The following is a 21,292-nucleotide window of genomic DNA, read 5'->3' as shown; positions in this document are numbered from 1 at the left end:
TCTAGCTTCATACACACACATCAGGAAGAAATTCTTTCAACCTAAAATGGCCGCGACCTGAAATCAAAATGAAATGAATGAAATATTTATAAAAAAAAAAGAGCGCATCCTGGCTTCCCAGGAATGGCACGTGGCCTCAACTCGAGTCAGTAATAACAGTCACAGAAGGCGCGCGCTTGGAGTGTTTAATATTAGAGCTTTACCTCCTTTCTAATCTTTTCCTTTCCAGAGACTGTCCTCGACTCCCTGGAGAGCTGAACGCCCCTCGCGTCGTGTGTAAGATATCAGGATGCAGTTTTACGGGAAGTTTACGTAATGCCGGCTCAATAACACGGTAACACGACACGACCTGTTAAATCGAACATGGCCGCAAACGAGTCGCGTATCTTAATATCACATTACAACATGTTGAACCTCTCACAGGGCAAAGGATGGGCCTCTGACGCCATCCACCCACAAATCCCAGAACATACATTTACAAAAAGCACAACCCTCAACATAAAAGTCATGGCATGGTAAATGGGCCAGAGATGCATTCAGGGCAGCCACAATTCAATATTCAGACCCTTCTTCTGAATACAAAATCCCCCGCTTGCCTCCTCCGAAATAACAAAGGAAGGACAAAGTGTTACCCAGACACAGCTTCCCTGGTGTTTACGAGTGAATAGACAGAAGGTGCCTGCAGCCTCTGGCCTCAGCTCTCGCTGCCTGGCGGGGGCCATTTATTGACTCATAAAGTCCCCAGTAGCGGCTTTATCACCAGCGCTGCCACAAATAAAGGTTAGAGGAGGAAAGACAAGAACACTCTGGGCCCTGGAAGGAAAGACCAAAAGAAGGGAGGAACTGCGGATCCGTTCCTATGGCCTGCACGCACTATACCCCACCAGTGGCAAAATGTCCACATCCATGCCAGGATAATCAGGGGTTCGACAAAATGCCTGAGCGCTGCCACCATTACACACGTGCACATTGGAAGGGGTAGAGCGGTGCCCTCGTATATACCCTGTTTAGAGCAGAGGAGAGTGTAAGGGGGTTAAGAATGGACTAAAAAAACAGCATAAACATTACTGACAAAAGGGCCTTCAGAGGCGGCGCTGCAGGGCGATCTGTTCTTACACACAAACCGACTTCATAGTGGAGGAAAATGGACAGACTTTGTTTAAAGTTTATTGGATTTGTACATTTATAAAGCGGACGAATGCCCAGGGGCGTCTTGATGCTACAGAGAGGTGGTTCGAGTAAGGTTGCCAATATGGTGTACATATTGTGTTAATTGGAAAAGAGCCAAGTTTGTAGCGCCTTTCTGAAGGATAGCAAGGTAGGGCTGCTCTTTATGACGTCCGGGACTAGGTTCCATGTCCTGACTGTCCCTAACAGAAAGCTTCTTCCGCCCCAGCGTGCTTTCTTGAACCTGGGTGTTGGCAGAAGTTTGCTATGTGCGGATCTTAGACTTCTAGACGGCACATACCATTTCAAATGAGGAATTGAGGCCTGGCGCCATGTAGTGCTTTGAAGGCTAGACAATGGGATTTAAACTTGATCCTCTTGTCCACTGGGAGCCAGTGAAGGGCTCTTAAACCGCGGGAGACTGGCTCGAACCTAGGGATATCCAATAATAATCTGGCTGACGCGTTTTGAAGACGCTACAACCTTTGTAGATGCTGAGATTGGATCCCCATGTACAGGGCGTTGCCGTTGTCCAACCTGGACATGGCTAATGCTGTAACCAGTGTTTTTAGGGAGTCTGGTGGGATGAAAGGGCGGATTTTCCTGATCATTTTTAGAATTAACCAAATGGTTGAGGAGAGGGTATTGATCTGATTGTTGAATGTCAGCTTATCGTCAAAGATGAATCCTAGATTTCTTTCCCTTAAGCACTGGGTCTGGCAGTTGCCCAGACTGGAGGGCCACCATCTAGGTGACCAAAAGTATGAATCAGAGCCCAAGAGCAGGACCTCCGTCTTTCCACCGTTCAGTTTTAGGCAGTTGGACCACATCCACAGGTTTACCTGTGCCATGCAGCTGTTGAAACGGTCAGCAGTCTCATCAATGTTGCTTGAGACTGACACCACTAATTAGATGTCGTCAGCATAAGAGACCACTGAGAAACCAAACTACCTGATGGTTTGGGGCGGTGGGGTCACCTATACATTAAAGAGTGTGGGGCTCAGGGACGAGCCCTGTGGCACACCACAAAGAAGTTTAAAAGGCTCGGAAGAAAAGACTCTGTATTCTGCTGAAAAGGTCCTATCAGCAAAAAAAGATGTCAGCAGCGTAAGGGCGGTCTCTCTGATCCCCAACTCAGATAGCCGGCTGGCTAGTATATTGTGGTTCACAGTGTCGAAGGCCACCAATGGATCTAACAAAACCAAGGTGGCCTTACCCCCGTGTCCAGTATAGTTCCTCTACAGCCATGACCAGATCGGTCTCAGCTCCATGCCCCTCCCGGAACCCGTACTGTGAGGGATCTAGGAGGTCCCTGGAGGTAATAAATGCAGTGAGCTGTGCATTTCGTTTTTTCTCCAGCACCTTGGCCAGAAATGGTAGTCTGGAGGTGGGTCGATAGCTGCTAGGATCAGTAGGGTCGAGATTCGTTTTTTTTTTTTTTAAGAGTGGAAGGATTGATGCTATTTTCCAGGTGTCTGGAAAAATGCCTGACTCAATTATCCCATTGAATACTAAAACTAATTGTTGACTTAATATTTCAGGAATCCGGCGCAGTACTTTGTGAGGACAGGGGTCCGCAAGGGCCCCCGATTTAGATGTTTTTACCACCTGAATGATCTGTTCTAATGAAGAGGGGGAAAAGGAGAGAGGCACATTGGAAGACATAGAATTCGTAAATGCTGTAGTGTTCTCAGGGATGGAGTCAACACTGTCCCTAAAGGATTTATACACAGTCTCAACTTTGTCTCTGAACAACTATCCCAGTATGTTGCAGAATTCAGCACTGCGTTCCGTCCTAGGCGTCTCTGGTAATTTAGCTAATCTTTTAACTGTTGAAAAGAGCTCCTTGCTAGAATTTCTTGCCTGAAGGATTTGTCATGAAAAGTATTTACTTTTTACTTCCAATATCAGTTTCCTATAGTCTGCCAAAGATTGTGCATACTTAGTTTTTTCTATGGGGTCGTAGTTTGCTCTCCAATGTTTTTCAGCACTTTGTTTTTGTACTCTTAGCTTATCAGAGAACCATGGATCTGATGGATTTTTCTGCCTGGACAGGAAGCTCTACATTGGGGCTAAAAGATCTACTGCGGTTTTGCTCCAAGTGGAAAGCCTATGAACAGCAGTGTTCGTGGTGAGGTCTGGCTTTGATCGGATTAGGGACGCTTGTAGAGTGAGGGGGTTGATATTAACCCAGTCCTGGCAATTGACTAAGACTGGTGTGTTTGAAGATCTTGGAATGTGCTGATCCATTCTTAGTGTAAACATTATGGCTTTATGGTCTGACCATGGGACAGGTACCACTTCTGCGACTTTAAAGGATGGATTTGACGTAAAAATACCATCTATGGTGTGCCCTGCGACATAAGTTTCGTGCTTGATGATCTGTGTCAAGGAAAAACTAGACATTGTATTGACTAGTGAGGCTGTACCATGATCCGCCCGTTTTTCTAAGTGATTGTTGAAGTCTCCTAATATTGTAAAATCAGACCCATCTATACTGGATTCTTAAAAAGGGCTAATGGCATTCACAAAGGAGGTTCTTGCCCTAGGAGGCCTATATAAAAATAGGCCCTTTTGTGTATAGTTTTTAGTCAGTCATAATGTTATATGTTAATAGTTTAAAGTTATAATGACCCACACTGACCAAGCCAATGGGTTTGGCTCTTAACTAGTGAAACAATGTTGGTTTTATGCTAGTGGAACTGCAGGTTGGGCCAAGCTTCACTTTACAACTAATGCCAGAGTAATTTCAACTTGTTTAAGTTCGACAGTACACTCAATGATTTATCACTGAAATGCATTTGCCTGGATAGATGAATATTTAGCAAGAAACTAAGTGGCGCATTCTCCAAGTACAAGAGTGGGTAAAATGAGCAAAGCCCCTCAGTGACTGTAGAAGTATGAAGTATCATAAAAAGGAACATCAGTACAGTCTAGAGCACCTCTTTGACAGTCTCTCCTGGACTTGCACGTGGACTAGAGGGGCAGGCGATTGTGCTGGGCCGCAGAAAACAAGTAGCCAGGTAATGACAAGAACATTGACAGCTTCAAATGGCAAACTTTAATTGAATGGCAAGTCACTTGGATTCACCCTGGACGCCAGCCTAACCCTCAGGGCATACATTGCCTAAAAACAAAGACAACTAATACTACCTTTCTAGTCTAAACAAAGTGAAACTGCTTCGGATAGTGGCCACTTCAGAGCTGTTGTCCAAGCCCTTTTACTTTTGCATCTGGATGGTGGTAACACCCTGCTCCATTGCCTCACATACTCCACACTGGCACCTCTTAAGGGTATCCGAAACGCCACAACACGTCTCATGAAGGCCCCAAATGAATTTGATCACAGCATTCCCATCCCGATGGAACACCATTGGGTCTCAAGCAAAAACAAGCACCTTGCTTATTTTGTAGACCAGCTCGCCATCTCTGGAGGTTCGCTGCACATCCCGCAGCGAGGACCCCATCAGACTAAAGACTAAAAAGTGTAGAAAAGAAAAAGCACAAAGCAGTGGGCCTCCTCCATCCATGCACCCAGGATTTTGAAGCAACATTCCCGTATCTATCAGGACTGCTCCAACGTTGTTCCAATATAGGAAAGTGTTGAAGACGCACCTCTTCAAAGAACACTAAATCACAGTGAATTAACATTTTACAAACCATCTACCTCTCCGGTCACTAGTTGACTTTATGCTTGCCTTTGATCATGTACAGTCTTCCGATATGACCCATGACTTGCCTTTTAGTTTACTTATAACATTGACAGAAGAACGGTAGCAGATGGTGCTGTCAGAAGTGTGGCGGGAGGGGAAGGTAGGAAGGGGTCAGGGGACGAAAGACAACAAATGACAAAATACAAAAGTAATTTAAAAAAATATACATATACCTACTACCAGCCGCGTCGCGATCTTCTCCTCCCAGTGAGACTGGAAGCCTGTGCCTGCTGTTTCCCACCCAGCTGGAGACAGCCTCAGTGCTCACGGCGGGTTGGCCGACCTGAGACAGCTGTCCAAACCGTCATGCGCATTGATCACAGTACACTTACCACTCGTCCTGCAGTCAGTCATCTCCATGGCCCTGCTCCCAAAGACTCGTCAGGAAATAAAAAATAAAACAATAATAAAATGTGTTTATTATTGTTTCTTTTTTCTTTCCTGCCGTTTTGAGGCAGCTGGTGAGGGGATCGAGGGGGAGGGGTGACAGAGACCTCCGCCAAAGTGGAGGAGCCGCCACCGTATAAGAAGTGGGAACAGGAAAGTTTCTCAGTTCATGTTTAAAAACTTTTACTTTTAATCAATACTTCCCATGTACTCTGATGTACCAAGGTGAGGTGCTTCCTCACTTTAGACTGTTGAATTCGGAGGACACCTTGCCATATTCTCACATGATCTGTGCTGCAAGATTGACATGCCACATATTTTCAAGACTAGGCTTGTGTACGGGCTCTTAAGAGCCAGAACCGCCCTGACCCTTGGCTCAGCTGTCCCTGTTAATTTGTTGGTTCACCCACCTCTGCCTTGTACCATAGTCAGGGCCACTGGAATTATGCTGCCTTGTACCATAGTCGGGGCCACTGGAATTATGCTGCAGGAGAGGACAAAAGTATGCGGCAGGGTTGAATTATACAGCAAGAAAAGGGAAGCTATGTGGCGTAAAGCTGCACATTTTGTGATGGCGTGACTTTATTAATTTGTCATTTTTTACAAATGCTAACACTATCTGGGCAAACACTTCACCTCACCTCACCTTTAACATCCAACTACAACAATAAGCAACAGAAAGGTGACCAATCAACCTTTGCAAAGGGTGTTTCACTTCACAGCAATACAGGCAGTCTCTGTTTTAGTAACTTTTTATCAATTCATGCTAGAAACAATTCTTTAGGGTTAAAATCTGCACATTATACAGCAGATGATGGATTATGTGGCACATGTGGCAAATCCATACTCGAGCGTAAAAGGCCACGCTGCAAAATCTCATAATTTCAGTGGCCCTGGCCTTAGTACAAGGATGTGAGCATTTGTCAAGCATAGGTTTTGTACTGGAAGGCGATCATTGCAGTACAAAAACTATCCATTAAGACGTTTCCCACTGGACATACCCATGGCCACTTAGTGTGTCACATCAAACACACAAAGGGTGATAGGAGTAATGCTTGCAGTAGGTCTATCCAATGACAATCACTTGGGGTAGCATTCCAAACAATTGTTCATTTGCCCACCATGCCACCTCGCCATATGCAAAATCAGTCTTGACCCTACTCTAATAGGAGCATTCCTCCAATCCGAACTGCCAAACCGGGTGCTCCCTGAACAAGCAACCAAGGACCAGTTTCGCCCTGATTTTCCTAAGAATTTTTTTGAAGTGTTTCCTTTAAGCTCTGTGTGGTCTCTTCCTAGCAGAGCAGAGGCCAAACATTCATTCAATGAGTTTGTGCAGGAGATTGTCATGAGGTGGGAAAGGAGACAGTGTGGAATGTGGTGGATGAGGCGAAAAGGCAGCAGAAATGAAGAAAAACAGAAGGGTGGAATGAAATAATGATGGATACAATGAGGTTGGGAGGAGGAGGGCAGCTAAGGAGGTGAGATATTAACAACGGAAAGAATGGAAGGGGTGAGACTGGGATATCTGAAGTAGAGAGAATAAAGGAAGAGGAGAGCCAGCATAAGAAAGTGAACAAGGAGGTAGGAAAGACAGATTGGAAAGAAATATTGGAGAGTAGAGAAAGGGAGAAAATATAAGAACATGGATTGGAAAGTAAGAAAAGATACTGAATAGGAAAGGAGAAAAGTAGGAAGACAGAAATAATATACAGATTGAGAGGAAAGAAGATTTGGGAGTAGGAGGGAGTAGGGAGATTAGAGTGTTGAGAGAAAAGGTGGCATGTATGGAGGGGATGAGCTATGGAAGTGAGATGGAAAAAGGAAACAAGTGAATAAGCAAGTAAGGGAGAGGAAAAGAAAGAAAGGGGAGTGAAACATAGAAAGTAGAGGGAAAGAAAGAAGAAAGTAAAGGATAAAACAACCAAAAGACCAAGAGGTGACAAACAAGGAGGTCGGAGATAAGAAGAGGAACGAGATAAGAGAGCAGCACAGTCAAGATATAGATTTGATAGGGCAAGGGTGGAATGAGAGAAAACAGGGAGATTAGAGAGACTGTGGGAGAGAGAAGAGTAGGACATAGATTGAAGAGCGAGAAGATACCCTCAGGTTTCATGCGCTTTATAAATGCTCATTTTATTTCAAGAGAGGAGACAGAATGAGGGGTAAAATGGAGCAGAGCAAAAATAGAGAAAGAAAAGTGTGGATTGTAAGGAGGAGCAAGGAGTGGAAAAAAAAATAAAAAATGGAGGAAGGAGATCAGGACAAGCTAGGAGATCGAGTGGAAGTGGACAGGGATAAGCAAAGGTGTGAGGAGGAGATAAGAGTGGCATGGGGATAGCAAACAGAGAGGAATTAAAGGTAGAACAATTAGGGGACAAAATGCAGTGGCACACATGCCCAGGGGTACAAGGAGCCTTCTGTGCCTCAGTAATGGGTGTCTTTTAATATCAGCCCAACGGTGGGGGAGGGTCATAACTGTTTTCTGGTTTGCATTAGGGCCCATGGCGGCCTTACTATGCCACTGATTTTGGTAGCTTGCACACCGCACCAGCTTGCATATTATGTTGTTGCTTGTTTTCAGTGCATGCAGCCTTGGCTGAAGTAAGTGCACAAAGCACCTTTGTTGTCGCACATAAAGGAAAAAAATCAGAAGGCAAACAGAAAAAGTAATACAAGCAAAACTCTCTGGAACCAGAGAAAAAAGTCCTGATTATTTTTAACTGCGCCAAAAATGTAAACATATAAACACTCAAAAAGGGAAACGGTTCTTATTACTCCCTTTCTGTTGCCCTAGCTTCCACACTCTGGCTTAAAAGCACAAAATTATGTGGCACTGTGAGGGGGACGAGGAGCGTAAAAGCCACTAGTGAAAGTGCAAAGCCATGGAGAAGGATAAGGCACATGAAGGGCTGGAGGAGAGGCTTCAAGGCGAGGTAAACGGCAGTAAATGCTAGGAGGAGTGTGATGGCCAGGGGTGAGTCAAAGCTTGGAGAAGGAGAAGGCACATGAAAGGCTGGAGGAGAGGCTTCAAGGCGAGCTAAACGGCAGTAAAGGCTAGGAGGAGTGTGATGGCCAGGGGTGAGTCAAAGCTTGGAGAAGGAGAAGGCACATGAAGGGCTGGAGGAGAGGCTTCAAGGCGAGGTAAACGGCAGTAAATGCTAGGAGGAGTGTGATGGCCAGGGGGGGGAGTCAAAGCTTGGAGAAGGAGAAGGCACATGAAGGGCTGGAGGAGAGGCTTCAAGGCGAGGTAAACGGCAGTAAATGCTAGGAGGAGTGTGATGGCCAGGGGGGGGGGGGGGGGAGTCAAAGCTTGGAGAAGGAGAAGGCACATGAAGGGCTGGAGGAGAGGCTTCAAGGCGAGCTAAACGGCAGTAAATGCTAGGAGGAGTGTGATGGCCAGGGGTGAGTCAAAGCTTGGAGAAGGAGAAGGCACATGAAGGGCTGGAGGAGAGGCTTCAAGGCGAGGTAAACGGCAGTAAAGGCTAGGAGGAGTGTGATGGCCAGGGGGGGAGTCAAAGCTTGGAGAAGGATAAGGCACATGAAGGGCTGGAGGAGAGGCTTCAAGGCGAGGTAAACGGCAGTAAATGCTAGGAGGAGTGTGATGGCCAGGGGGGGGGGGGGGGGGGGGGGGGGGGAGTCAAAGCTTGGAGAAGGAGAAGGCACATGAAGGGCTGGAGGAGAGGCTTCAAGGCGAGGTAAACGGCAGTAAATGCTAGGAGGAGTGTGATGGCCAGGGGGGGGGGGGGGGGGGGGGGAGTCAAAGCTTGGAGAAGGAGAAGGCACATGAAGGGCTGGAGGAGAGGCTTCAAGGCGAGGTAAATGGCAGTAAATGCTAGGAGGAGTGTGATGGCCAGGGGTGAGTCAAAGCTTGGAGAAGGAGAAGGCACATGAAGGGCTGGAGGAGAGGCTTCAAGGCGAGGTAAACGGCAGTAAAGGCTAGGAGGAGTGTGATGGCCAGGGGGGGGGGGGGGGGGAGTCAAAGCTTGGAGAAGGATAAGGCACATGAAGGGCTGGAGGAGAGGCTTCAAGGCGAGGTAAACGGCAGTAAAGGCTAGGAGGAGTGTGATGGCCAGGGGGGAGTCAAAGCTTGGAGAAGGATAAGGTACATGAAGATCTAGTGGAAAATCTTGAAGGTAGAGTAGCCACCTTTACAAACGAAAAATACAGGCCACCACCGCGTTTTAAGGGTCTACGAAGGCCTGGATGTGATAGTTAAATAGAACATCATATAAAAGAATCCGTATTCATGTGTAACATGACATTTCTGTTTTTGTTTACTTTGCTCATCAGCCAAGGCTCACTAAGGCAGCTCAAGAGCATTTTTGTAAAGTGCTTTTGTATTACATTTGCTGTTTGAAGTACGCAGTGCTAAGGGGGAAGAAAATACTGGCTAGGTCATTTTCCTAATTTTGTACCAGCCAGGGCATTAAAAGAATAGTCATGCAGTAGAAAACTGGCCTGGTGGCAACCCTACTTCAAGGCCAGGAGGCGGGTTGTGAAGGCTAGGAAGAGGAGTGTCAAGGCCAGGAGGAGGAGTCTGAAGGCCAGGAGGAGGAATGTGAAGGCCTGGAGGAGGAATGTGAAAGCCAGGACGAGGGGGTCTAAAAGCTTGGAAAAGAAGGAGGTGCAAGAAGGCCAAGAACAGAGACTTGAAGGCGAAGAGGAGAGGCCGGCAGGCCAGGAGGTGGGTTCTGAAGGAGAAGAGGGGTGAAGGCCTGGAGAATGTGTCCTTAAGCTTGGGGAAGGAGAAGGTGCATGAAGGCTACGTAGGCAGTTTTGAATGCCAAGAGAGGAGACTTAAATGCCAAGTGAAGGGGCCTGAAAGCCTGGAGGATGGCATGAGGAACAAAGATAGTCCACAAATACAGGGCTATAGGTGTCAGAAGAGCTCTAGAGCCCTCCTTATCTGGAGTTAATATTTGCTACTTGAGCTGCGCACCTTGAGCTTTCCTTCCTGGTCTTCTTTCTTCTGTCCCTGGACCCAGGGGCGGCTCTAGGCTCATGGTGGCCCTGTGCAGGGAGCGTAGGTAGGGGGCCCCAGAAGAGGGGGTCCGGGCGGGGCGGAGCTCAGGAAGGTGTTTTAATAAAACGTCCAGAAAAGGCGTTAGATGACCAGTACCTGCGGCTGCTCCTACCCTTCCGAATTCGTCTCAGAACAATAACATTTAGGAGGAGGAGGAGGGCATTTTGACAAACGACGTGAGGGACTGGCACAGACGGCTGCAGGGCCGTGACAGGACCTGTGTCCTCTGGATACGCGGGCAGTGATGTAGTAAATAAGGGTTCGTTTTCACCCAGGCACACCAGGAAAACTGCAAAAGAAATGAATTTCCGCAACCTCAGCACGTGACGCACTACTCATGTTTACCTACTGTTTACCCAAAGCCTATCATGCTTCCCTTTCTTCCCTTTTTCACCTAAAATTTTTTTTTTCTTTGTATTTAAAAAATTGTAAGACTCACTGAGACACACCTTCCTACCACAGTTTGGCAATGTGTGACAGCTAGATGGCACCGCACGCGTCGTAACGTTCCAAGTCCGACCACCAGAAAGAATGCAGACTGATGACACACGCCACGCCGCACGCGCGGAAACAGTTTGAGGAGGTTGAGTCTGTGCAGATCACTCTATCCCCACAGAGACAGAAACACTAATAGGCAGCGTTACTGACCCAAAAAGAAAGACAAAATGACAGACAGCACTGACACATCCAGAAAAATACAGGGAGTAAAGAACCCTGCATTCAGAGACACACATGCCTGTTGCCCGCTTCATCCACCTGGAAGGCAGATGTCTCACCAGCATCCAGTCACCGCTGTCCCGAGTGGACAGACAGACGGACGTGGTCCTGTATGCGGCCCTCAGGCCGATAAGAGCTTGTGACAGGGCTCGGCCGGACGCGGAGGCTCTCAGATCTCGCGGACGACAACAGCTCAGCAGTAAAAGGCTTCGTCCCGAGCCGCGGACAGACAATAGAAGACCAGACAGACAGACAGAGCAAGATGGCGGTGTCCGCGAGCGCGCTGCGCGACCGTTGCGGGGGAGGCGCGAATCAGGAATGAGGAACACAGGTGCGGGAAGGGGGGTGGTGGTGGTGGGGGGGGGGGGGTGACGGTCAGGGTTTTTGCAAGTTAGTGGAAGCCGGAGGCCGCCAAATCCCTGCCAGGGGCCGCCACGAATATGTATTGTATCCAGTGGTCGAAGTGGGGGAAAAAAAGTAGGGGAACTGTGGGCGGAGAATCAGAGGGCGGGAATAACCTGAGGATTGGATCAGTGGGCGGAGTTAGAGGTGTGGCCAGGATTGGCAAAACATCCCAATCTTTAGTATTTGTTTGGCATTTCACTGACCATTTACAGCTTATTATGTTATGTAATTCAACCAATGGATGCACATGATTATTTAACGAATAATATGAGTTATTGACATTAAAATAAATTCACAAAGTGGGATATGTTTCTAATCACAGAATATCCCAAATATGCTTAAAAGTGGAAGAACAAGCCATTTGTTTCTGAGCCATGGATTTTCTGTTGTCAGCAATATACACAGAGACAATCAATTTTACGTGTGTAAATCACTGTATGGGAAATGTTACATCAGACAAAGGACTACAAGGTGTAGGAGTCACATGACAACCATATTAGTAGGCAGTATAGTTTCATAGTGATTGATCTGGAGAAACACAAACTCAGAATTTAAAACTTAATACCATGATTGGAGGTTCCCTTTAATAATCATTATTGATTTCTATCCAAATGAACACTTTTTGCAACATTAGGATAATCAAAGGCTTAGGGAAAAAAACAAAGCTCTAGTTTATACCTTGCAGTTTGGATGCAGCTCTAAGATGAAAGCATAATAGCTCACTGTTCTTTGTTAGAATTTTAACTTAAAGTAAATTTAGGGATTCAGCTAATACAAACATGTAGATCTAAACTCCGGTCTGCATGACTATATTTTCTAAGGTGTTTTCATGCTTTTCCTTAGATTACTTCCCACCCACCCCTACACTTCTGTCCTGATGAAGACCCCGGCGTAAGGGATACAACAGCCTACTGATCTATTGGGGTCGACTTTTAACCATTGAGCCAGCGTGAACAACAGAGATTTTGTACGGTGTTACTGCTTTACTTAATGTTTTGATAAAATTGTGACTAATTGGCTCGAGGAATGAGCCACGTGTTTTCCAAGTGACGTGTTGTTTTGATGCACACTTTACCCTGCAGTCACTTTCCGATCCTCACTTGAATCGCAATCACCCCACCCCCTTTTCCCCTTTTCATTCCCATCTAGGGGCATTTTCGTATCTAATGACATGTGAATATTGCCAATAACAGATCGATGCCCAGTGTGAATAAAACACTGTGAGCAACAAATACTCTTTGTCCTAGTTTTGCATTTGAATTTATGTTTTGATTCATGTGATTTTTTGCATTGTAATACTGTTTTCTGGGACCATTGTTCCTATGTATAGTACCAGCCAACAACATGGATTGAAGCATACAAAAAAGTCATGGATGGAATGCTTGAATTAATCTCAGCCACTGGTAAGTACTTAGGACCACATCCCAATCCATCATTATTTTAAACACCATGTCGCCTCAGCTTGGATCCAGCCATATGCAAATCAGTCTTCACCCTGCTCCAATCAAATAGTCCAGGACGAATTGCATGGCCAGGTCCTCCGTGAACCAGAAGACAAGAAACCTAAGACCGGTTCCACCCTTTTTAGGTTCATCAGTAAGGTATAGCTTGGTTCCAGTGGCACAGTATGCACAGGACCCTCGTCCGGACATACCCATCCCACGTAGGGCATCACACTGAAGCATACAAAAAAGTGATGGATGAAATTCTTGAATTAATCACAGTCACCGGTAATTACTCTGGACCACATCCCAATCCATTGTTATTGTGTACACCATGCCACCTCAGCTTGGACCCAGCCAGGTATTGACCAGTTGTGACCCTGTTCCAATCGGAACAGTCCACCCCAAACTGCCAGTGAAGGTCCTCCTTAACCTGGAACAAAAGAAACCCAAGACCAGTTTCACCTCTTTTGGGACTCATCAATCAGGTGTATGATGGTTACAGTGGCACAGTGTGTGATGAACCCCCATCTGGCCATACCCATCGCACTGAAGCATACAGAAAAGTGATACATAGAATGCTTGAATCAATCTTAGCCACTGGTGATTACTAGGGGCCGCATCCACAATGTTATTCTACAGACCATGCCTCCTCCGTTTGGCCTGCCAGTTTGGGTTGGACCGCTCCAACTGGAGGAAGAACAGGACTGATTTGTATAGGGCGGGTCTATGTCTAGATTGATACAGAGGGCGAAAAACAAAGGTTTGGAATACAGCCCGGAGCAAACGCCAGTGGCTAAGATTAATTCAGGTATTCCTTCCTTCACCTTATTGTTTTTGCAGTAGACACCCTAACTGACATGGGTATGCCCCAATGTGGGTCCCGTGCTCACTGTGCCATAGGACTCAAGCTAACCTCATGAGACCCAAGTAGGTCGAAACCGATATGGGGTTGGTTGTGTTCCTATCCGGAAGGGAGCTGGCCTGGCAGGTCTGGCTGGACTGTTCCTATTGGAGCAGGACCAGGCTTTGCATAAGGCAGGGCTCGGTCTAGAGTAGTAGAGTGGGCAATTAATTCAAACACTGCCTTCATCACATTGTTGTTTTTGCAACAACACAGGAAATTGGCAAGCCAACAATACTAAGGTCTTCCAAAAACATCGGACTAGGTCAGAGAAACAACATTGCATTAGGGCTTACAAACAACACTGGAGATTGTCAAGTTAACAATATCCTGCTAAGTTCTGCCAGCAACATTGGACTAGAACAAGTCAACAACATAGAATGAGGAGAAGCGAATATTTAGGTTAGATAAACCAACAACATCAGATTAGGGCCTGTCAGCAAGCTCTTACTAGGCCCCGTCAACAATACTGGACTAAAGCATGCAACGATGTTGAGCACCTGACAACAATGTCAGACGAAGTGTTGCCACCAACAGTGGACGATGACAAGACAGTGATAGCCAACTACAGCAGCCAGCAACTTTCGACTATGGCATGCCATTACCCGAGTAAAACCAGGCTACAACATCACATTAGTGCCTATGAAGATTACCCAAATTGCTCAACAAAGTAAAAGCTTGCCTCTGACATGTTGATCTGCAGGTTGCAATTCTGAATCACAGCAAGGCTAATTTAGCATTCCATTCTTCCAAGGTCAGCACAAGGAGTACCATTAAATTGGGTAATAGTGCCACCTGTAATTTACAAAGTTGAATAATGAAGAACTACAGTATGAAGTGCTACAAAACATTTTAAAAATTATTTTTTACCAATAACATTGACCTAGAACAGGCCAGCAATAAGGTACTATGGTCTGCAAATAATGCTGGATTATGGGGGCTAACCATACAGGACTAGAACCGGCCAACATAATCGGATAAGGGCCTGCCAATAATGCCAGACCTAGGCCTGCCAACATCAGATTAGGGCTGTTAACAACAATATAATATAGCTGCTTACAACACTAGATTAGTCCTCCAGACAACACAGTTGGTCAGCAAGCACAAAGCAGGGCTTGGCAACAATATTAGACTATGCTTACCATCAAAATGTTTTAGATACTAAACGAGCATTGGACTACGGCTTACCATTACAAAGGGTTGGATATTGAATAAACATTGGGCTGGGTTTACCATCCTAATGGGTTGGACACAGGTCAAACATAAGACTTGGGTTTTCTATTCCAATGGATTGCACATTGGACTAGGATTTGTCATCACAATGGATTGCACACTGGTCAAACATTGGACTAGGGTTTACCATCACACTGAATTGCACATTGGGCCAGGGTTTGCCATCACAATGGATTGCACACTGACCAAACATTGGACTAGGGTTTACCATCTCAACTGGTTGGCCATTGGGCAACAATTGACTAATGCTCGCCATTACAATGGGTTGGCCAATCGACAAACATTGGAGTAAGGCTTGCCATCAGAATACGTTGGACACTGGACAAATAGTGGACTAGAGCCACTATCACGAGTGGTTGGACACTGGATAAACATTGGACTAGGGTTTACCATCATCATGGGTTATTTCTGGCAATTTGCGGTTGACAGAGGTCTGGTAAATCACAGGTATTTCATAGCTCACAAAATGACCTCAGGGGTTGCTGCACTGTGAGCACATTTGAAAGGTTCTGTCACTGACAACGAGGACATTATAGAAAGTACCCAAACATTTGGAAGCATGTCTGTGTTGTACTCCCAGGAGTGTACACCTGTAGTCATCCTATTTTAAGAGACTTGGCCTAGAGTTTGGCTTTATTAAAAAGAAAACTCAAACACATATCTATACTAGTTTTTGTGAAAACACACAGGCCCCCTTTCTTCCCAAGGATGGCCTTCCTCATAGTAGGTGGGTCTAAGCCCAATATATTTCTACGGTCGCCTGTTTAGGTGCACCACCGAGTGCCTCATCAGAGGAGGAGTGGTAACCTATGTGAGACCTCACACATTCCCAGAATTCCCTTGGTAGGATGGGGGAATCAAGAAGATCCATTGGTACTTGAGAAGCATCTTGGCTGGACTAAACCTATAAAACAACATTTCAGACATCTCAGTAGAGGGTCAGACTATTGCTAAAGCACAGAAGAATATATGTTGTCAGGAATTTTTTCAGCTAGATTAAGATCGACCCCGCTTTAAACCGGAAAACTGGAATCAAAGCCATGATTTTGCTGGCCCACATATATGCATAGATATTTTTATCTCAGAACCTAACCCGTCAAGAAACAGCCTGGTTGGGGGTGGTAGAACCTCATATTGGAGGATGAGCAGATACAGTTTTCGTCTCAAGAACATGTTCAAAGGATCGCCGTGGAGATTCTTCCTTCTCCATTGGCCCTGTGCACTGGAAGTTTAACTGAATTTGACAAAATAAGGACTCGCACTAATAAAAATCCTGAGAACCTACCTTAGAAAACCAGAGTTCCAATCGGAGATGTCCATGGAAGATTTATTGAACCACACTCTTGAAGGGGTACTGGAGTTGGTTTCTCCCATAGGCACGAAAATCAAGCAGCTCAATTGGACTGGACCATCCTGAGCCCACCTAGCAAGAGTTCTGATGTAGCCCACTTGCATGTCACTGTAACCCACACAAAAAACAGATGTACAGCAATCACATGGATGTTCAGTACATGTCCCTAACAAGATCGACATAGGTAATGAAGCTCACTGTCTTGAGACTGTCTACAGATCTTTGATCCAGACCAATGACTATAAATATTGACCAATTTGAAGTCAGACATCTATAACTGTGGGGAGGCAAGAAGGACACAGCTCCAGAGGCAGAAGTAATTTGACCGCAAATTTTGAAAAATAAACACCAGTTGAACTGGCAAGATAACAAAGAGGGAAGAACCTCTGTGGCGCTGGAGGGAAACAACCTAGAGGGCCACACTATGGCAGTCAACTTCATAGAGAATTAAAAGAGTCGATCCACTAAGGCATGTCTGGCTGGTAGTAACCTGCGGCATACCATGTGCCAGCATGCTGGGCAGGAGTTGGAAATGCCGGACTACACAATATTTAACATTCCATTTTAGGAGTGTTTTGTGGGTTTGCGGACAGACAACAATACATCACAGAGATTGAACACATGGAAGCAGCACTGGTCTGCACCAGGCATACTAGTAGAACAACGACACTGAAGGATACCTGGACTGAATGCAAATAATAGTGAATGTGCCAAGCCTGAAAATTGCCAACACAAAAAGCATCCTGGAGTCCGGCACTCCTAAACTACTGGCTATCACTCACAGAGCTTCTGGTCTATTTCAGATCAGAACAATAGGTACACTAAAACCATGCATCATGTACATACTGACTCGCTGGACAAGCCATATTTCACAACAGCCACAAAGAGATGACAAGGTATCTGCTCAGAGACCAGCTCGCAGAAATGACTTCAGCGTAGGCCTTTTTATGAAAAAAGACACGCTTTGTAAGAGAACGCTGAATTTTAGCAATGACTCACATTGGGGGAAGTCTATACCAATGCAGTAAAGACCGAGACAAAAAGTAGAAAGATCCTACCTTGATTATCAAAGACAGTGAAAGCGGCCTACTATAGAAGTATAGCCCTGACGACACTCTCGGAGTTTAGAAACAGAGACGGATGGAGCTGATGCCAAGCTTTATACAGAAGATGCCCACTTTGGCCAGCCCTGGCAGTGAAAGCAAAAAACAAAAAAAAGATGAACTATGCGGCACCACTACTCCAACACCCCAAAAGTGGTTGATCTACTTTTGATGTTCCCTTAGGCACAGGTGGGTTCCTCTACGTCTAGAAAATATGCACACAGATGCCGGAAGCGCATAATCCGCACTGGGGTCTACGTGTGTACAATGAACCATCAGCTGCCCTGCAGTCACTTGGATAGGCTGTACTGCATGTCCTACTGGTAATGAGTCCTACGCTGTGTTGCTTGTGCTGTTGAAAAATCCGATAACATTTTGTTTAAAAAAAGAACTCTGTCCTGCAGTCATAGCCACAGTACTCACACAGGAGTGAATAGAGTTAACAAGCCTTACATCACATGCACCTGATGCACCATTCCTCCAATCGGGACAGACACCCCTATTGTGTGAGAAAAGACGACTACAGTCTTCTGACATACCAACAATTTCACACTGGTGAACATCTCAGGCAGGTCACAAGTTCCCTCTCCTTGTCACCAAAAAATATATTTGCAAATGTATTGTTAGGCTCAAACTCCCATGTTCTCCACCACTAACCCTTTATCTTTTTACTATAGCATTTTCAGAGGTAAAAGAGTCTGGTATGTTTTTGAATAGGCTTTCTTGGGTATTAAACAGATGGCTGAGTTTCTCAAACAAATAAAGTGCCTTGCATCACTACATTCAATGGTGCGTATGCCACGTGCAGAAGAGGCCAACCCCGAGGGTGGACAACTCAATAAAAGCCCATAGCCATGCATCGCTTACCTTCTGCGCATCACTCACGCACCGCCGGTACTCCTTGGCCAGGTCAGAGCAGTTTAGAAGTTCCTGTCTATTTTCTTGGTAGCAGTTCAGGATCTTGGACTGCAGTCCTTTGCACACTGGGTCGTAGCTTCTAGGCCTACAAGGAAAATCAAGAGTATGGGTGCATGACTAAAGGGTGACCAACACATCAGAGCACAGCAGAATTTGGCAGCAGAGGAGGAGGGGCGAGCACATGAGGTCAGTTCATTGGTTACAATATCAAGAATGAACACACCAAACCTATGAGGTGTTTTCTACTTGCATTCTCAGTCCTATCACACCCGTGTATCTGCCACAAACTATATTTCTTTTTAATTTATGTATCAACTCTATACTGAGCGAAGAATAATTATTTTCATGGAACGCTTGCTTCTAACTGAGGAGAGGGAATACAATCCCTTCTAGCCTGGTGGGGGCTGAAATGCAAACATGGTCTGGTCATCTTTATACACCAGCTCCTGATCATAGTCAGATGGTCCACCATAGGATCGCTGTTTTTTCCTGAGCCTTGATCCCACACGTTGCTCCTCCTCCAGCTGACACTAGTCCTCCTCTTCCACATTTGTATGTTCCACCTCCTAAAAAGCAGCCTCTTCTTCTGGATCCTGCTGACCCTTTACCTGATCCCTTGGCTCCTCCAGCCAGATCTTGCTTTTCCTGATCACCCCCTCCTGAACCCTCTTCCCCTTCACCTCATGATCCTCCTTATACTTCACCTCGTGACCTTCTTCATCCTTCCCCCGATTCCTCTCCCGTACCCTACTTCTACTCATCATGGTGATTCTTTGTTTCCAGGCTCTCTTCCTTTGTCCCCTGCTGTTCCTCGGCCTGTTCTTCCTTCTAGATCTCCCCCAACTAATCTTCCTCTTTCCCCTTCCATTCTCCACCAGATGCCCAGTATAGCGAGAGGTCAAAGCTGTTTATCCATCCCACAATCTTCGTATACTTCAGTTAATATTGCATGTTTCTAGGGTTATAAATTAAAATGTTTTTTACCTTTCAATTTGTCCATCCTTTCATCCATCCATCTTTTCAGCTATTCACCATTTCACCCTTCCATCCATATAGTCATTAATCCATCTGTCCATTCAACTTTGCATCTATCCAACCTCCCACCCATCTTTTCAGATAGCTGCCCACATGTCCACGCATCTATCCCTCTGTTCACCCACCATGTATCCATCCATTCACCCTTCATCAATTCACCCATCCATCTATTTTTTTTCCAACCACTCACCATCAATCAAAACAACCAGGTACCCACGCATCCTTTCACCTCTTATTCATCTATCTTTTCACCATTCCATCCCCCCAATGTTTCACCCAACTTTCATTTGCTCCACTCCATTCTTTAACCCATCCTTCCTATTCATCATTTTTTTATCCTTCTATGTATCCCTCTTTTCACCCTCCTTTCGTCCACTCTTCCTTCCTTTCACTGTCTACACGCCCCCACCTTACTTTTTAATTCTTACCGGTCTCTTTGATGCGGACTGTCGCTACGTGCCTCTCTAGCTCTGTCCCTTTTCCTAGTTTTCATCATCTCTTTGACTTCATAACTGTACTTGCCTCATTTTGCAGCACTTCGCCCTGGCCCTCCGCTCTCTCATGATAGTTCCTAACAGAGCTATTTATGAGTTTTGTTTATACATTTGCAAGTTTTTATAGTGTGAATAAAATCCAACAAGTATAAGAGCTCTTTATATAAGAACAGGTTTACACATTAGCACAATTACATTTTATTTCGAAGCATCGCAAGTTTCGCTTGGATTCACGACTTGGAGACATAATGGAAACAAGTCCGTTTAACTCTACTCCGTTGATGAAGATTCGGTAAGGGTGAGGGCATCTACACATACAATCAGTCCCAGTCTAAGCAGAAAATGGCGACTCCAAGCACAGGCAGGCCACGGCATCCCTTGAACCCGCGAAGCCATCTCCAATCTAGGAGATGCGATGGATCATCAGGACTCCTTGCTGCTAGCGCTGGTGGCATTATGCCCACTAGTATCCTAAGCATACTGACTGAACAGGGCATTCTGCTCATCCAGAGTCATCAGCAGATCAACGGTGCTGCACCCCCAGCTTCAGGATTCCAGTGAAAGGTTATAGAGGGCCCTACCTATAAACGAACTTGGTGACTGGGAACCATTCCATAGCCACACAAAGCATACCATAGAAATACAAAGCTGCAGCCATTGAGTAAATTGTAACAAGCAAAGATGCATGCTGCCAGAACCACGCACATTCAAAATACGGTTCAAAGATAATTACTAGAACAAATATGACGTCAGGTTTATGATATAATGAGGAGAATATGCCTCTTTTTCCCGCTTTCCCTCACCCCGCATGTTGTTACAACACGGTCGTTACAACAACAGCGTTGTAACAACGCAGAACATTACACCGCAAGTCGTAACGACGACTTGCGGAGGGGGGCGCTGGATGTTGGAACAGTAAAATGTACTATTCCAACACCAGTCTGTGCGGACAGTAGGGAAGTTGTTGGATTTTAAATCCAACACCTTCTCTCCACTCTGCAAGTCGTTGTAACGACTTGCGGGGTAATGGTATGCGTTGTTACAACGCGGTTGTTGTAACGACAGCGTTGTAACAACATGCGGGGTGACGGATGTTTACTAATGAGGAATATAAGCATAAGAAATGGAGCATGCTAAAAAAGTCCCCTCTTAGATCTAGAAAGGGTCGTCCTGAGAAAAGCTTAGGGATTTCGCTGGGGTGAATTTACACTGTGCAAAGCACAGATAAATTAAGTGCCATCACCAAGCATGGTCGTACCCTGATTATAGTGATTCCTGAGCAAGAGAGCACCTCTGGTGAGTAAACTAGCAGTCTAGTCATGGCAGTGAAAGATGGCCGCTCTCTGGGGATGGCCTTACAAGATATATGGCTTCATAGGCTACAGCGAAATGGATTC

At 45.7% G+C, this 21,292-nt stretch overlaps 1 protein-coding gene across 3 annotated transcripts in view; it reads right to left on the bottom strand.

Annotated features, from left to right (window-relative positions):
- Positions 1-21,292, bottom strand: part of CHCHD6 (coiled-coil-helix-coiled-coil-helix domain containing 6) — a 1,117,425-nt gene that overhangs the window by 289,153 nt on the left and 806,980 nt on the right. For 2 of the 3 annotated variants that reach the window (XM_085624411.1, XM_085624412.1), the window contains one exon: positions 18,316-18,451. In XM_085624411.1, coding sequence (XP_085480537.1) covers positions 18,316-18,451 — 136 coding nt within the window. Of the gene's footprint in view, positions 1-14,443; positions 14,557-18,315; positions 18,452-21,292 lie in introns of those variants that run through there. The other variant, XM_085624410.1, reaches the window with a different exon arrangement.

The sequence above is a fragment of the Triturus cristatus genome, chromosome 9 (genome assembly GCF_964204655.1).
Source record: "Triturus cristatus chromosome 9, aTriCri1.1, whole genome shotgun sequence".
Lineage (NCBI taxonomy): Eukaryota > Metazoa > Chordata > Amphibia > Caudata > Salamandridae > Triturus > Triturus cristatus.
The sequence above is the reverse complement of the archived record's forward strand: the minus strand, read 5'-3'. Positions and strand labels throughout refer to the sequence as shown.